General features: G+C 35.0%; 1 protein-coding gene across 1 annotated transcript in view; it reads left to right on the top strand.

Annotated features, from left to right (window-relative positions):
* The window catches only part of LOC309964926 (cytoplasmic dynein 2 heavy chain 1-like), a gene marked incomplete at both ends in the record, with an annotated part of 239,188 nt that overhangs the window by 193,146 nt on the left and 30,898 nt on the right, over positions 1-15,144 (top strand). Inside the window, one exon of the mRNA XM_082844100.1 lies at positions 9,847-10,056. Within this exon, the coding sequence (XP_082700226.1) occupies positions 9,847-10,056 (210 nt within the window). The remainder of the gene's footprint in view (positions 1-9,846; positions 10,057-15,144) is intronic.

Below are 15,144 nucleotides of genomic sequence, written 5' to 3'. Positions count from 1 at the left end.
ACAGAGAACATCAAACAAGTCAGGAATACATTCCTTCAAAGTTTCAAAAGAAGCAGATCAGTACATACACAGTGAGTCTGTGGCCCTGGCACCTGGGAAGGGAGTCTTATCATCGAAGGAGTACTAGCATTGGCATCCCAGGAAGGGAGACATTTAATCTTTATTTTTAATATGGACATTATTTTTGGTCATTGTACCCTTTTCTTTAATAATTACAGCGGATGTACAGTGTATGTTTGATAGGCCACAAGCAGGCTGTTTTAGCTAGTGTAAAATTCAAGTCAAAACATGTGTAAGCCAGAATAACTTCCCTCATATCTTAATATGGAAAAATTTCTATCATCACATTGTATATGATAACTTGATAGTTATCTTCTTAACTTTTATAGTATTTTGATTTTTCAAAAACCATGAGCTGCTAATTATTCTGGTAATTTTTCCTATAGGAATTATTTGTTTCCAAGAATGAAAATGGATTCTACCATCCAATTTAGATTGTAGGATTAGGTTTGGGTCAAGGTAAGGATCATGCTCCTTTCAAATACTTTGAGATACCACTAGTATTATCTTCTTGAAATTTATTGGAATTTCAAGGTAGTACATACAAACTAACATTAAAGTTCTGATTGTGACAATTTTTTTTTTTTTTTTTTTTTTTTTTGCGGTACGTGGGCCTCTCACTGCTGTGGGCTCTCCTGCTGTGGAGCACAGGCTCCGGACGCGCAGGCTCAGCGGCCATGGCTCACAGGCCCAGCCACTCCGCGGCATGTGGGATCTTCCCAGACCGGGGCACGAACCTGCGTCCCCTGCATCGGCAGGCGGACTCTCACCCACTGCGCCACCAGGGAAGCCCTGTGACAATTATTTTTTGACAAGAGATTCCTACACATAAACTCCCCATTCCAGTATTACCAAATTTTAATATAGGCCATTTTCCTGTAGTCCTTGGGGCACAGGTGATTGGTGGAAGGTAGTTTATTTCTATTTCACCCTTCTACTGAAGGTGTAGTCATTTGGGGTTTCAGGTTTTTTGGAGGTATCCTTTTTACCTCTTCACCTTGAGCAGATATTAGACATTATCCCTGGTTTCCCAAGCCTATGTATATGAATACAAAAGTTCAGGTTCACCAGCACAAATGAACTTCAGTGGCTTGTTTGCCACTCTCTCACCCTAGTGTGGAGAAATAAAAATCTTTCTGGATATCTCAGTATTGTCATAAAAAGCCCCAGCCTATGTGACTCTTCACACACTATGAGAATTAGCTTTGTAACCATTTGTCTAGTTAATTGCTCTGATCAAAAAGGATAATAAAACTTCTATTATCTCCCTGAGAGGACCATAGATTATAGCCGCAAGTTCCTTTTAAGCCCCAGGGCACTGGAAAGACTAGAGCATTGTTTTCCTAGGTATTTCCATGACAGAAGAATAAAGCCCAAACTTGGAAACATCTCTAGATCATGGGCTCCTGGAGAGATTTTATTTACATACTACAGGGTTGGTTAGAATTCAAGCCCATTACATTTCCTAGAGCATCCTCTTTGGAGGGGAAGACAACAGCTGCCTTCTTCCTCTTTTTTTTTTTTTTTTTAACATCTTTATTGGAGTATAATTGCTTCACAATGGTGTGTTAGTTTCTGCTTTATAACAAAGAGAATCAGCTATACATATACTCATATCCACATATCCCCTCCCTCTTGCCTCTCCCTCCCCACCTCCCTATCCCACCCCTCTTGGTGGTCACAAATCACCAAACTGATCTCCCTGTGCTATTCGGCTGCTTCCCACTAGCTATCTATTTTACGTTTGGTAGTGTATATATGTCCATGCCACTCTCTCACTTTGTCCCAGCTTACCCTTCCCCCCACCCTAATCACTTCTCCCATCCCTTGCATACCTTGCCCAGGGAGTATCTGGCTACTTACATAGGATAATTGATCTGGCTGTCATCTGGTCATCTCAAAGGTAAAACCTGGAGCAAAGGAGTAGGAGCAACACATTATTTACTGTGAGGTAATAAATAATCTGTCTCTAATCCAGAATACTTCATGTTAACATTCAGGATGAAATTAATAAAGATGCAGACTGAAAATCCAACACTCAGTTGTTTCAATAATTATTTCTTACTTTCTTCTCAGATCATAGGTATTTGGGTATATTTAAGAAGTTGCTTTAATATTTTATTCAACATATTCAGTTGTTTTCAGCAGTATCTAGCTCTGCTAAAAACAGAAGCTGAAATTCTCTGTTTCTTATTTTGAAAAATTGTAAGTTACACATCTCTCTTAAGTGATTATGCTTTGTAGACTTTCTTATTCTGTTAAGTAATATTATGCAGTGTTGGAATTAAAAAAAAAATTCTCACTGAATATGTGCATTGACTGTTGAAATGCTGACTGTTCCTTTTAGTCTTAAAGTTATGAACCAATTTGCTCACTATACTAGAACAGTTGAGTACTTCTCAAACTTTAGAACAACACATGTGCGCACACACACACACAAAAGCATTTTGTGCTTTCTTATTGTCTTTCTAAGAGTTAGCTGAACACACAAGAATGCCAAAAAAGCATTCCATTGTCATGAAAAAATGTACCTCATTTGTTAGGATGGCATGAAAGAAAAGATAAACTATTCATTGTGGGTCCATTTTGAACAAAATGTCTTCCTATTGTTTCCTCTAAACAGGTATAAATTTTCAAATTCTATGACATTTCTTATCATTCTTCGTAATTCACTCTTCTCTCTCCCTTTCTTTATATTGCTGAAACTGTTAAAATATAACAAAATAACTTCATATGGAAATTTATGGTGTGCCGGGCACATAGTCAGTAATACTCTAAAATGTTATTCATTTTCCACTTAAATATCATCATCTGTGTTAGGTCTTTTAAATTGAGATTATTAAATTGAGATTATTCTACTAAGTTACCTCTTTTCTTGATAGCTTCACAGAGCAGCAGAATCATTCCTCTAGCCAAGTTATGGAGCAGATAGCCTATTAAAGTTCTTTCCTAGAAATATATATGGTTTTGTTAATATCCCATTTTTATATTAATCCCTAGTTTTCTTTAAAAAAAAATGCCATTTTGTTTTACATATCCAAGATGTATATAAATAATGGCTTTCTGTCAAAGACCCAAAAGATACAGACAGATCTAAAGGTCCTCTTAACAGTGATGACTGCCAATGCTGTACCTCTCTCCCTAGGGATAACTACTGGGTTTGGTGTTTATTAATATCACAGTATTATAAATAAAAGCTATGAAATTCTCAAGGCATGTAAAATTAGTAATTTCTGTTTTAAACAAAAGCTCCATTCTATTAGCACTCACTAGCTTCCTCTCGATTTTTCTTTTAGAAAGATGTAGTAGCTTACAATATCAGCTTCAGTGCATCAACTCAAAATAACCACCCCCCCTTCTCTCTTTCAGCCTTGACTTTACTTGCTATACTAGTCACCAGCAATTTTGCCTTTTATTTCAGTTCTTCAACACGTTTTTTTTTTTTAAAGATTTAATTTTATTTATTTTTGGCTGCGTCGGGTCTTCGTTTCTGCGTGCGGGCTTTCTCTAGTTGTGGCAAGCAGGGGCTACTCTTCATTGCGGTGAGTGGGCTTCTCCTTGTGGTGGCTTCTCTTGTTGCAGAACATGGGCTCTAGGTGCATGGGCTTCAGTAGTTGCGGCATGTGGGCTCAGTAGTTGTGGCACATGGGCTTAATTGCTCCGCAGTATGTGGGATCTTCCCTGACCAGGGATTGAACCTGTGTCCCCCGCATTGGCAGATGGATTCTTATCCACTAAGCCATGGGGGAAGTCCCTTCAACACTTTTTTTTTTTTTTTTTTTTAGGATTTAGTATTATATTTATTTATTTATTTATTTTTAACATCTCCATTGGAGCACAATTGCTCTACAGTGGCATGTCAACCGCTGCCCTACAACCAAGTGAATCAGCTATACATACACATACATCTCCACATCTCCTCCCTCTTGCGTCTCCCTCCCTCCCACCCTATCCCACCCCTCTAGGTGGTCACAAAGCACTGAGCTGATCTCCCTGTACTATGAGGCTGCTTCCCACTAGATATTTTACATTTGGTAGTATATATAAGTCCATGCCACTCTCTCACTTCGTCCCAGCGTACCCTTCCCCCTCCCCATGTCCTCAAGTCCATTCTCTATGTCTACATCTTTATTCCTGTCCTGCCCCTAGGTTCTTCAGAATGATGTTTTGTTGGTTTCTCTTTTAGATTCCATATATATGTGTTAGCATACGGTATTTGTTTTTCCCTTTTTGACTTACTTCACGCTGTATGACAGTCTCTAGTCCATCTACCTCACTACAAATAACTCAATTTCGTTTCTTTTTATGGCTGAGTAATATTCCATTGTGTATATGTGCCACATCTTGTTTATCCATCTGTCGATGGACACTTAGGTTGCTTCCATGTCCTGGCTATTGTAAACAGAGCTGCAACGAACATTCCTTCAAAACTTTTTTTTTTTTTTTTTTTTTGCGGTACACGGGCCTCTCACTGTTGTGGACTCTCCCGTTGCGGAGCACAGGCTCCAAATGTGCAGACTCAGTGGCCATGGCTCATGGGCCCAGCTGCTCCGCGGCATGTGGGATCTTCCCAGACCAGGGCACGAACCCGTGTCCCCTGCATCGGCAGGCGGACTCTCAACCACTGCACCACCAGGGAAGCCCCTTTCAACACTTTAGATTTGAACAATGTATTGGGTAATTAGCACACACTTTCCTGGTTGAGCTCTGCTTGCTCAATTAAGTAATATTCCTTTCACTGTAACTGAACTAAATGAAATGAACATTAAAACATGACTGCTTTGGTTTCCTTTGATCTTCCGAATAACTTGATATGAAAATAAATAGTTGTTACCTGGTTTAGAAATCTAAGCTCTGTTTGTTCACTAATAACTAGAATTGATAAAGCAACCAGCTCTCCTAGGAAATGGGCTGCCAGAGAAATTCTATAGTTCTTTCAACTCTTTGAAGTCACCACACTCATACTTCTATTTTCTTACCCTTTTTCTTCCTTTCTCTTCTATCTCCTTTCCACAAGCTTATCAGAAATCCACTTCTGAAGAGATATAATTTAATGCAGATATGTCAAACTTTTGACTTCTCTGATTATGAATGCTTAAGACAGGAGTCTGTTGAACTTGAATTAATCAGTTAACAATCTTTGGATTGCAACTGATGGAAAACCCAGTTCAAACTGGCTAAGGCCACAAAAGGGGAATTTATGGTGCCTATAACTGAAAAAAATGTTAAATTGGTTTCAGTCACAGCTTGTTACAAGGAACTTGAAAGGATGTCATCAGGACCCAGTATATATATATGTATACTTATTGTAATATATATGGTACATATATTCTGAAAGATCTGATGCACTGAAACCGATATGATAATGATATATGTGGGTGTATGTGTGTATGCTCCATTTTTCATACAGCCTCTCTCTTTATTGTCACAAAATGACTACACCTGTTCTCTACCTTATGATCTCTTAAGGTCAGGTCTAGTGGAAAGAAACAGGTATCTCTTTATCAGAAGACCCAGACAAGATTCTTTTTGCATTTTTTTATCTCTGTTTGGTAATCTGCCCATCTATGGACAGGACATGGAATGTCCTGACTATGGTTAGGACAGTGGAATGCTTTGATTAGTTAAGCTCTAAGTCACATACTATTGATAGCTTCTGGAATTGAGTTGAATCAACTTCACCAGAACCATATGGGCTTAGACTTCGGAAAGTTTGTTTCTTCCCAGAGAGATATTAGAAAATTATTAGCTAAAGAGGAATTGAAGGGTTACTGGAGGGCAAAAGTAAAATTTCTACCACATGGAAGTGAAGATATTACCCCCTTTTCTATAACTCATAGAGCCAACACACCTTTGTTTCTAATATTTCTGATTTCCTTTTTTGCTTTTTAAAATGACTATTGAGTCTTTTAATAGTTTTCTTATCATAGAAAACATATCTTGGACAAAGACATGATCGTATGACATGGAAAAAAAATATGTCTGTCCAGTTGTTGATTACTGTTTTATAGTCATGGGTAAATATACACATAGAAACTATAATTCACATGTTACTAATTTCATTGAATTGCAGATTTGGAAAGGACTCTGATGTTATCTAGACCAATACCTGAATCTTCACAATGTTTTGAATAAGTGGTAGTGTACTTGAGAGGTTTGCAAACTACAGCTCATGGGCCAAATCTGACCTGCCGCCAATTTCTATAAATACAGTTTTATTGAAAGCCAGCTATGCCTGTTTGTTTATATATTTTCTGTGGCTATTTTACACTACAACAGCCAGAGTTGAGTTGTTACGACAAAGACCTTATGGCCCACAAAGTCTGACATATTTACTATCTGAACCTTTACAGAAAAACTTGCTAATCTCTAGCCTAGTCATTGCTTAAGTTTCCTTTAGTGACAAAAATTCTTTCTGAGAGAGAACCATTTTCAAAAAGCTCAAAATAATAATTATTATTTTAAAAAACCCAAAGAACAGAAAGAGTAGTACTTCCATGTGTCATCCATTTTACTTATGTCTAAAGTCGTTATCTCACTTAGGAAACTATTCTAGTTAAAACACAAAATTCTGGATTAATACCTAAATTGCACCAAAATTAGACTAGCTTTTTTCTTGCCCCAAAGATATTTCTTGCTTAACAGTTAAGTTTTAAAATATCCACAATCTTTTCTTCCCCAGCAGCTCCATAATTATATAATGATTTTCTGTGAATACACTTAGCTTTTTAATGACAAAATAAACTTTAAAATGTCAAAGATACCCTTCAAAAGTGCATGATTCCATATATATGTGTTAGCATACGGTATTTGTTTTTCTCTTTCTGACTGACTTCACTCTGTATGACAGACTCTAGGTCCATCCACCTCACTACAAATATCTCAATTTCGTTTCTTTGTATGGCTGAGTAATATTCTATTGTATATATGTGCCACATCTTCTTTATCCATTCATCCAATGATGGACACTTAGGTTGTTTCCAACTCCTGGCTATTGTAAATACAGCTGCAATGAACATTTTGGTACATGACTCTTCTTGAATTATGTTTTTTTTTCAGGGTAGACAGGAATAAAGACACAGACCTACTAGAGAATGGACTTGAGGATATGGAGAGGGGGAAGGGTAAGCTGTGACAAAGTGAGAGAGTGGCATGGACATATATACACTACCAAATGTAAAATAGATAGCTAGTGGGAAGCAGCTGCATAGCACAGGAGATCAGCTAGGTGGTTTGTGATCACCTAGAGGGGTGGGATAGGGAGGGTGGGAGGGAGGGAGACGCAAGAGGGAAGAGATATGGGAACATATGTATATGTATAACTGATTCACTTTGTTATAAAGCAGAAACTAACATACCATTGTAAAGCAATTATACTCCAATAAAGATGTTAAAAAAAAAGGTACATGATTCAATCAATTGTATTTGTGAAAAAAGAAAAAGCTTTTCTTATAACCAATTGATTAAAGATATGACTGTCATCCCTTGATAGTTTCACTAAAAAGCGTACTATAATGATGAGTTATAATTTACTCATGGTAATTTTAGCTATTTGAATTGTAAATAATACTTAATTTAAGTTTTTTTTTGTTTTAAGTTTATGTAATACTCTAACATGTTACTACTGCTATAAATCTTCTCTATACTTCATCCTTTTAGAATGTATAAGGTATGTACATTTATTTTTGTGTTAGAGTTATTTTACATTAATTTTTTATCAAAATTTTGTGAAGGCCTATAGGAAATGGATTACATTATAATATATATTACAATATACTTTGATGTCTTCTGCTATATTTTTCTCAGTCATTAATTTATCAAAGCTTATATCACAGTGTGTCTTACTATTCATTTTTTTCACAATTTTTTTCATCTTTCATTAATCAAACACTTTTTGAGACCCTGCTATATGCTGTTTTCTCCTCTGTCCTTCTGTTCTTATTGCTGAACTTCCATCATTTACTAGACGAGCACTATGCTATAGAAATATAATGTGAAACACAAATGGGAGCCGTATTTGTAATTTAAAATTTTCTAGCAGCCACATTTAAATAAGTATGAAGAAACAAGTGAAATTAATTTTAATAATACATTTTATTTAACCTGATACATTCAAAATATTAGCATTTCAACATGTAATCAATATAAAAAATTATTAATGTGGTATTTTGCATCCTTTTTTCATATTAAGTCTTTGAAATTCATCTGGTAGTTTACACTAACTGCACATCTCTAGACCATAGTTCTTACTTGAACTCTATTTGAATTTTAAGTAATTTTGATAGTTACTCCCCTAAATCAGCCTTTTTAACAGTTCGGTAAGTTTGCTGTTTTCTTACATTATAGAGAAGTGGAATCTTGCTTGAATGACCTAAGTTTGGGTGTTCTTCTTCTATAAAGTAATAGTGCAAACAGTGCAAATTTGTCTCATCAGTTTAATAGGATGGATAAAAATCCATAAACTAAATTATTATTTGCTAATCTTTCTCAGTCTTAGTATAAGATTGATAATGATTTAAGTACCGCATATTATTCACTTCCAGGAATGGTTTTTAATATAAGGAGCTATGGAAAGTCTATAACCTAAATTTTATGTCAGTTTTATTATTTAATTGATTGAGGTTGGAGATGTGTTAAGTGTTATTTATTGCATGCTCTGGTTCAGATAGTTAATTTCAATCTAGGGGGTACTAATTCTAATTAATTTTCATAATATTATACTCTTTTTCTCTTCTAGATTTAGTTTTGAGTTCACCACCATTTATTTATTTAAGTGGGTATATTTATGTACATTTTTATGTCTATCAAAAATGATTTCAGCAGCTTTAATATTTTAAATATAGCAATAATAGAAATAAAATGCCTAAATTTGAACTCATAGCCTAAATCTATCCTCAGGAATGATCTCATGCCAATAAAATTTATTTCATGATTATTTATTTAATGGCAATAGCCATGCTAGATCACCATTTTATGATATTAAATTATCATGCCAGATTACATGAAAAAGAGACAGTGCTCTCATGGAAGATATGAATGTGACAACCATTAGAACAAAGAGAGGGGATCCTTAACTAGGATTGTAAGCAGAATATATAGAGAAAATTAAGATAATGGAGAGTAGGTAAGAGTACAGGGCTTCCCAGATTTATCTCTTGACAGTTCTTTGACACTTTTAGAATACTATTGAAGGTGATTTTTTTTTTCCTCCTAACCACATAAGCTATTTAGAAACATCTGGGATTCCTTGAGTTTTTCTTAACAATTTGAGAAGCCCTAGAATTTCTATGTATCAGAGCCTCTGTTAAAATATAGACGTAGAAATAAATACTAAGATATAATATTCACTGGTACAAGATCTTTGGTGTGATTTTTCAAATATACATACAGGTAATTTTCAAATTGAATTAAATGTCCATTCACATATTTTTCATAGCCATGATTCCTTCTGCTCTCCTTACAGCGGTAGAGTGGTAATTTAGCTCTGCTGCTCTCTTTGCATTGGCTTACAGTGTGCCATTCTTACCATTTTCCACCTGTATTGACTGCTCCTTCTGAGCATGGTTCCCTTTTCTCAGTTCCTACCCCCACACCACTTCAGTGTTGGTGAACTGCAGAATTCCCTTCCTATGTATTTACAGATTTAATAAATTTGGCCAGTCATAAAAGAGAGTATTTCAAAACAAGATAGACCAGCAAAAGGTTTTAATAACTTTTGAATGTTTTAATGTATCAGTGATTTGTGTTACTTTTCAGTAAATATGACATGATGTATTATCTTTTTAGAATTCAAACCTGATTCATCAGAAAGTGTTGCCTCCTAATGATCGACAAGGATCTCCAATATTATCATTCATCATTCTTGAACAATTTAATGCCATTCGCTTAGTACAAAGTGTTCATCAGTCTCTTGCCGCTCTCAGCAAAGTCATCAGAGGAGCCACCTTACTGAGTTCAGAAGTACAGAAATTGGCAAGTGCTTTATTAAACCAAAAGGTGAGCCAATACTATATATATATGTGGGGTTTTTTAATTAATGTGAATGGCTTTTCCATCAGGTATACATTTGTCAGGAGTCTAACAGTTTACTGTAAACCATAACTATAACAGAAAACCCAAGTTAAAGTAGCTTAAGCCATATAGGAATTAATTGGCTGTAGTAACTGAAGGATCCAAGGGTAGCTAGCGTTAAATCAGCTTAGCAGGAGCTTAAAATTGTCATTAGGATCTCAGCTGGTGTTATTTATCTACCGCTCTAGTCATATTGTGTGTGTGTGTCTGTGTGTCTGTGTGTGTATGTGTACATCCTCCATATTAATTTCACTTTTGGGCGGGTCCTCTACACGTGGTGGTACCCCAGCAGTCCGAGTCTTATATCCTCTGAGTTCTAAGTCCAACAGAAAGAACACCTGTTTCTTGGCAACTCAAGCAAAAAATCTTGGGATTAGCTTTGATTCATACAGAATGGCTTGTGTTTTATGCCTAGTCCCATACTAGTTCTGTGGGCAGGGTATGCAAAGCTCTCATTGGCTAGGGCTTTAGCCAAATGCCTAACCCGGAGCTGGGAATAGATTCACCTCCATCTGTAACACATTTACTACAAGTAAGGGAAGGATGGTTACCGAGTAGAAAAATCATAAGCAGAGGAAAAGGAAATCAACACATCTCTTGCTGAGTAATTGGACCATTGTAAATAACATTAAAATCCATGTTATTTCAGATCCATTGGATAGAAACAAAAAATATGGAGCATCTTATATAGATTCACTTTAGCTATTTGGAAAAAAAATCTTTGTAGAACTTGGCATCTGGAAAAGATTTCACTAGAGCTCTATAGGAATTTAGAAAGAAAAGTGTTTTTGTTTTTGTTTTTGTTTCTCCCTGCTGTTTACCCTCAATATAGAGAAATCTCTAGTAGTCAACCTAATAGTCTTCTCTGTTTGAAGATAAAAGGTAGGCTTCCTAGAACTTCCTATATCTTACTCCCTATCATAAAAAAGATTTCTCTTTTAATTCAGGCTACTATAACAAATTAATATAGAATGGATGGCTTCAACAACAAGTATTTATTTCTCACAATTCTGGAGGCTAGGAAGTCTAAAATCAAGTTGCTATTAGATCTGGTGTATGGTGAGACCTGCTTCCTGTTTTGCTGATGGCTGTCTTCTTGCTGTGTCCTCACATAGTAGAGAGGAATGAGAGAAAAAGCAAACTCTCTCCTGTCTCTTCTTATGAGGGCACTAATTCCATCATGAAACCTCCACCCTTATGACCTAATTAATTCCCCAAAGCCTCATCTCCAAATATCATCACATCAGGGTTTAGGGTTTCAACATATGAATTTGGGGGGGACAGAAACTTTCAGTCTGTTGTAATATTCTTTTTCACATATACAAAAAGATCTATTCCATCAAGCTTAGTTCCTTTTTCTTTTACCCTGGAAAAGAATCTCAGCTTTGCATTGTTTCTTTGTATATAAATTTTTATCTCTATTTATCAACTGTGATTATCAGAATACTGTAGTATTGTACTATAAACTATAACTAATTTGTTTATAATTTGAAGTAGATATATTATCAGTCATGAAAGCTTCATGACACAGTGAAGGAACCAGTGGGAAAGGGTTCTAAGAAGTTTAAAATTACATTAATTAACTCATTTAATCACCACATTAACACTACAAGAGGGTGCTGTGTTATTGCATTTTACTGTGAGAAACCTAAGGCAGAGGGACATTATATAACCTAACCAGAGTCACACAATGAATAGTTTACAAAGTCAGGATTTGAATCTAGGCAGGTCTGATTGTCATCATAAATGTAAATGTTTTAAATTTATTTGTGAAAAGATAAATACTCATGAGAGTGTATTTCTTTAAAATCCAACTACATGCTGTATAAGGTCAAAATGTATGGTATAGACCAATTATAGTTGCATTCAGTGTAAGAGGAGAATAATGATGATGTAAGAACATGACTTGTGTAGAAGAGAACAGTAAGTCCAGTGGGACTGGTGTACAAAGAACTGTAGTAAAATTAAGGTTACATCAGATTTTGAAGTCTTTAAAGCCAAAGAGAAGAGCTTGGATTAAATGCTATAGGCAATAAGAATATTTTCATGTAGATATAATGTAATAAAATAGCTAGGAATGTGGCTTCCAGAATAGGTCTGTCTCTTTCATTCTGTTCTACCACTTAGTAGCTGTGTGACCTTGGGTGGGTCACTTAAACCTCTCAATACATTACCTTTCCCATTTGTCAAATGAGAGTAATAAAGGGACCTACATCATGGGATTGTTATGAAAGTTAAATTATATCATGAGTAAAGTGCTTGACACATAGGAAGTACCCTCTAAATGTTAGTTGTTTTTGTCACTGTTACTTTAAGAGAATGTCATTGTGTGAAAAACAGCTTTTGGAGCATTCATCTGATAAAATTGTGCAAAATGAGTTTATAGAAGTAGGGACACCATGTACGTTACTATTTATTCATCTCAGTTAGAGGTCGTTAAGGCATAGAACAGGGTAGTTCAAGAGGGTTCTATGTAATATTAATGAAAAATATGGAAGGTAATGGCAAACATGGTTTCTTGTTTTGCTTCTACTGTTAACCATCTGGGTAATCTTTGGCATAAACACTTGAAAAAAATGAATAACTTAAATTATTTTTTATGATTGTAATATAATGTGGCTTACAATATTAACAGATAACAAAGAACTAAATGGGTTTTATTATATGAAACATTTTCCTTGAATAAGACCAAAGAATGGTATTTTAGAAAAGGGTCATAGAGCTTTAATTCTTTATAACATTTCTTCCTTTTCCCTTGGCCCATTAAGATCTGCTAAGTATTTCTTATTTGGTATAGCAACAGGACCTGATGACTTATTTCTTAAAAATATGTTTATGTAAGATGTATGCAATCTCATTGTTAATTTATTAAATTAAGTATTCTACATTACACTTTGATTTAAGAAATATAGCCTCTGAAATATCACTGTTTTTGAAATATTTGTATAATTTGCATGAAAGTGAATTTGTTAAAATTCTTTCAAAGGATAAAAAATGTGTTTTACAAAGCATATTTAAATTCTATCACAGATAGTGGCTTTGGAAATATTTCAGGGTGTTTGGTGAAACTCAAATGAGACTCAGCTGACTTTCACTAGGATAAGATCAGTAAAATAATTTTGACATTTACTTTCTAATTAGCTTTACCAAAAATTTGAATTTAGTACTATCGCATTTATTTCACGATAAAAGTTTAATGTTTTATTACATTTGAATGTGACAAATTTTGAATTATGTGATATGATTTAATGTAATTTTGGAAATAGTTCAGTACTTGACATTTTCTTTACTGTATCTGAAATGATTGGACTAAGAATTTTCCTAAAGAGAATTATGACTTTTATTTCCTTGACAGTTTTCTGGTGATCTACTGAAACTTTTTTTGTAAAAAGTTACAATACTTATAATTTGTTTGTTAAGGACAATGATATTGTAGAATATTGTTATTTTTCTTTTACATATTAGAACAAAGGCTTTAAATCATGATTTAAAAGATATGCAAAAATTGAAAAGATAGAACACTAAATTACCTCATCTTTCTTACTAAACAATCACTAAGGGTATTACCACTTTGTAGAAATTAATAGATTACGTTGCTTTTTTAAAAAGCTAATGTAAGTATTTCCTGTATATTTCAGTTTATCCTAATGTACTGGGTAGTAACACTAAATGGCTTTTTAATTTTTTAAATCAGGGAGTCACTCAACAATACAGCACAATTGCTAATGGATCCTGACTCTTTAAAATAAGTTTCCAAACAACTGGTGTTTAACCTTTTTCAGATCACTGACAGTTTTTAAAATTGAAGGAAAAAGATGCACTGTCTTAAAATATATATATACACACACATAAAGCTTTATTATATAACTTCAGGATATCTAAGAGTTAAGATCTCTGCTAGACAGGTTTTTCCTTTCACTCCTTTCTCTGCCATGGTCTTCTTTATAGCAGTGTCTCTCAAAGCATGGTCTCAAGACCAAAAGCATCAGTATCACCTGAGAACTTGGTAAAATTATGAATTCTCAGGCCCCACCTCAGACTGTTGGATCGTAAACTCTAAGTGTGCTGCCCTGCAATCTGTTTTTTATCCATCCCTTGAGGTGGGTCTGATGCATGCTAAGGTTTGAGAAACGCTGTTCTGTAGTCAGAAGTCTCATAAAAATGTCAGTAGCACCTGCTTCCTCATCTTGTGCCATCCCCACTCCACTTCGTAACCACCTGTGCCACCTCCGTCATTGATTTCCCAGTCTTTGGGAGAAAAGGAAAGATGAAATGGTTCTTATAAAATGGTTGGAGACCCCATGTTTTCTTAAAGGCCCCCCTTTTAAAATTTACCTACCTTTATACAAATAAGTTCTTAGAAAAGTCATACCCAAACTATTTTACCAAATGATAATTATTAATGTTGAATAATTAGCATTTTTCCATTAGAATAAAGTAGTAGCTTATGTTTTATATAACATTTTACCAGTTATGGTGCACTTGTGTAGCCCTCATCTAATTTTCTACTCTCATCACCTTCCTTTTACTTAGATTAGAAAACTGAAGCTGAAAGGAGTTGGTATTCTGGTAAAGTGTCAAAGCCCGTACTGCAGTCCTGACGTTGTGTTTCCTAGATCAGTATTCTTTGCACTTCATCTCTCATTGCATATTTTGTTAATTTGATCATGAAGCTAGATGGTAGTCTTTGTAACAAGAGGCAGATATCAGCCTTATGAAGACTGAACTCCACATACTCATCTCCACAGGCCTACTAAATACTAGGATGGAATTGCCCCACCCCCTCATCTCTAGCTTTACTTACAATTAAAAATTTGATTATGTATACTTATAAATGGAAATCAGTTTCTATTGATCTATGTAAGAACAAAGGGGCCCGCAAAAACCCAGAGTCTCTAGTATCTTGGAATTCTGCTTCAGTATCCCTCACTTATAACCATCATTTGCCATGATAAGAGAATATATTTAGATGAAGTTAGATGAAATGTACAAATTCCTTGAAAGATAGAAACT

This window comes from Leucopleurus acutus (genome assembly GCF_964270905.1).
Source record: "Leucopleurus acutus genome assembly, chromosome: 8".
NCBI classification, from domain to species: Eukaryota; Metazoa; Chordata; class Mammalia; order Artiodactyla; family Delphinidae; genus Leucopleurus; species Leucopleurus acutus.
The sequence above is the reverse complement of the archived record's forward strand: the minus strand, read 5'-3'. Positions and strand labels throughout refer to the sequence as shown.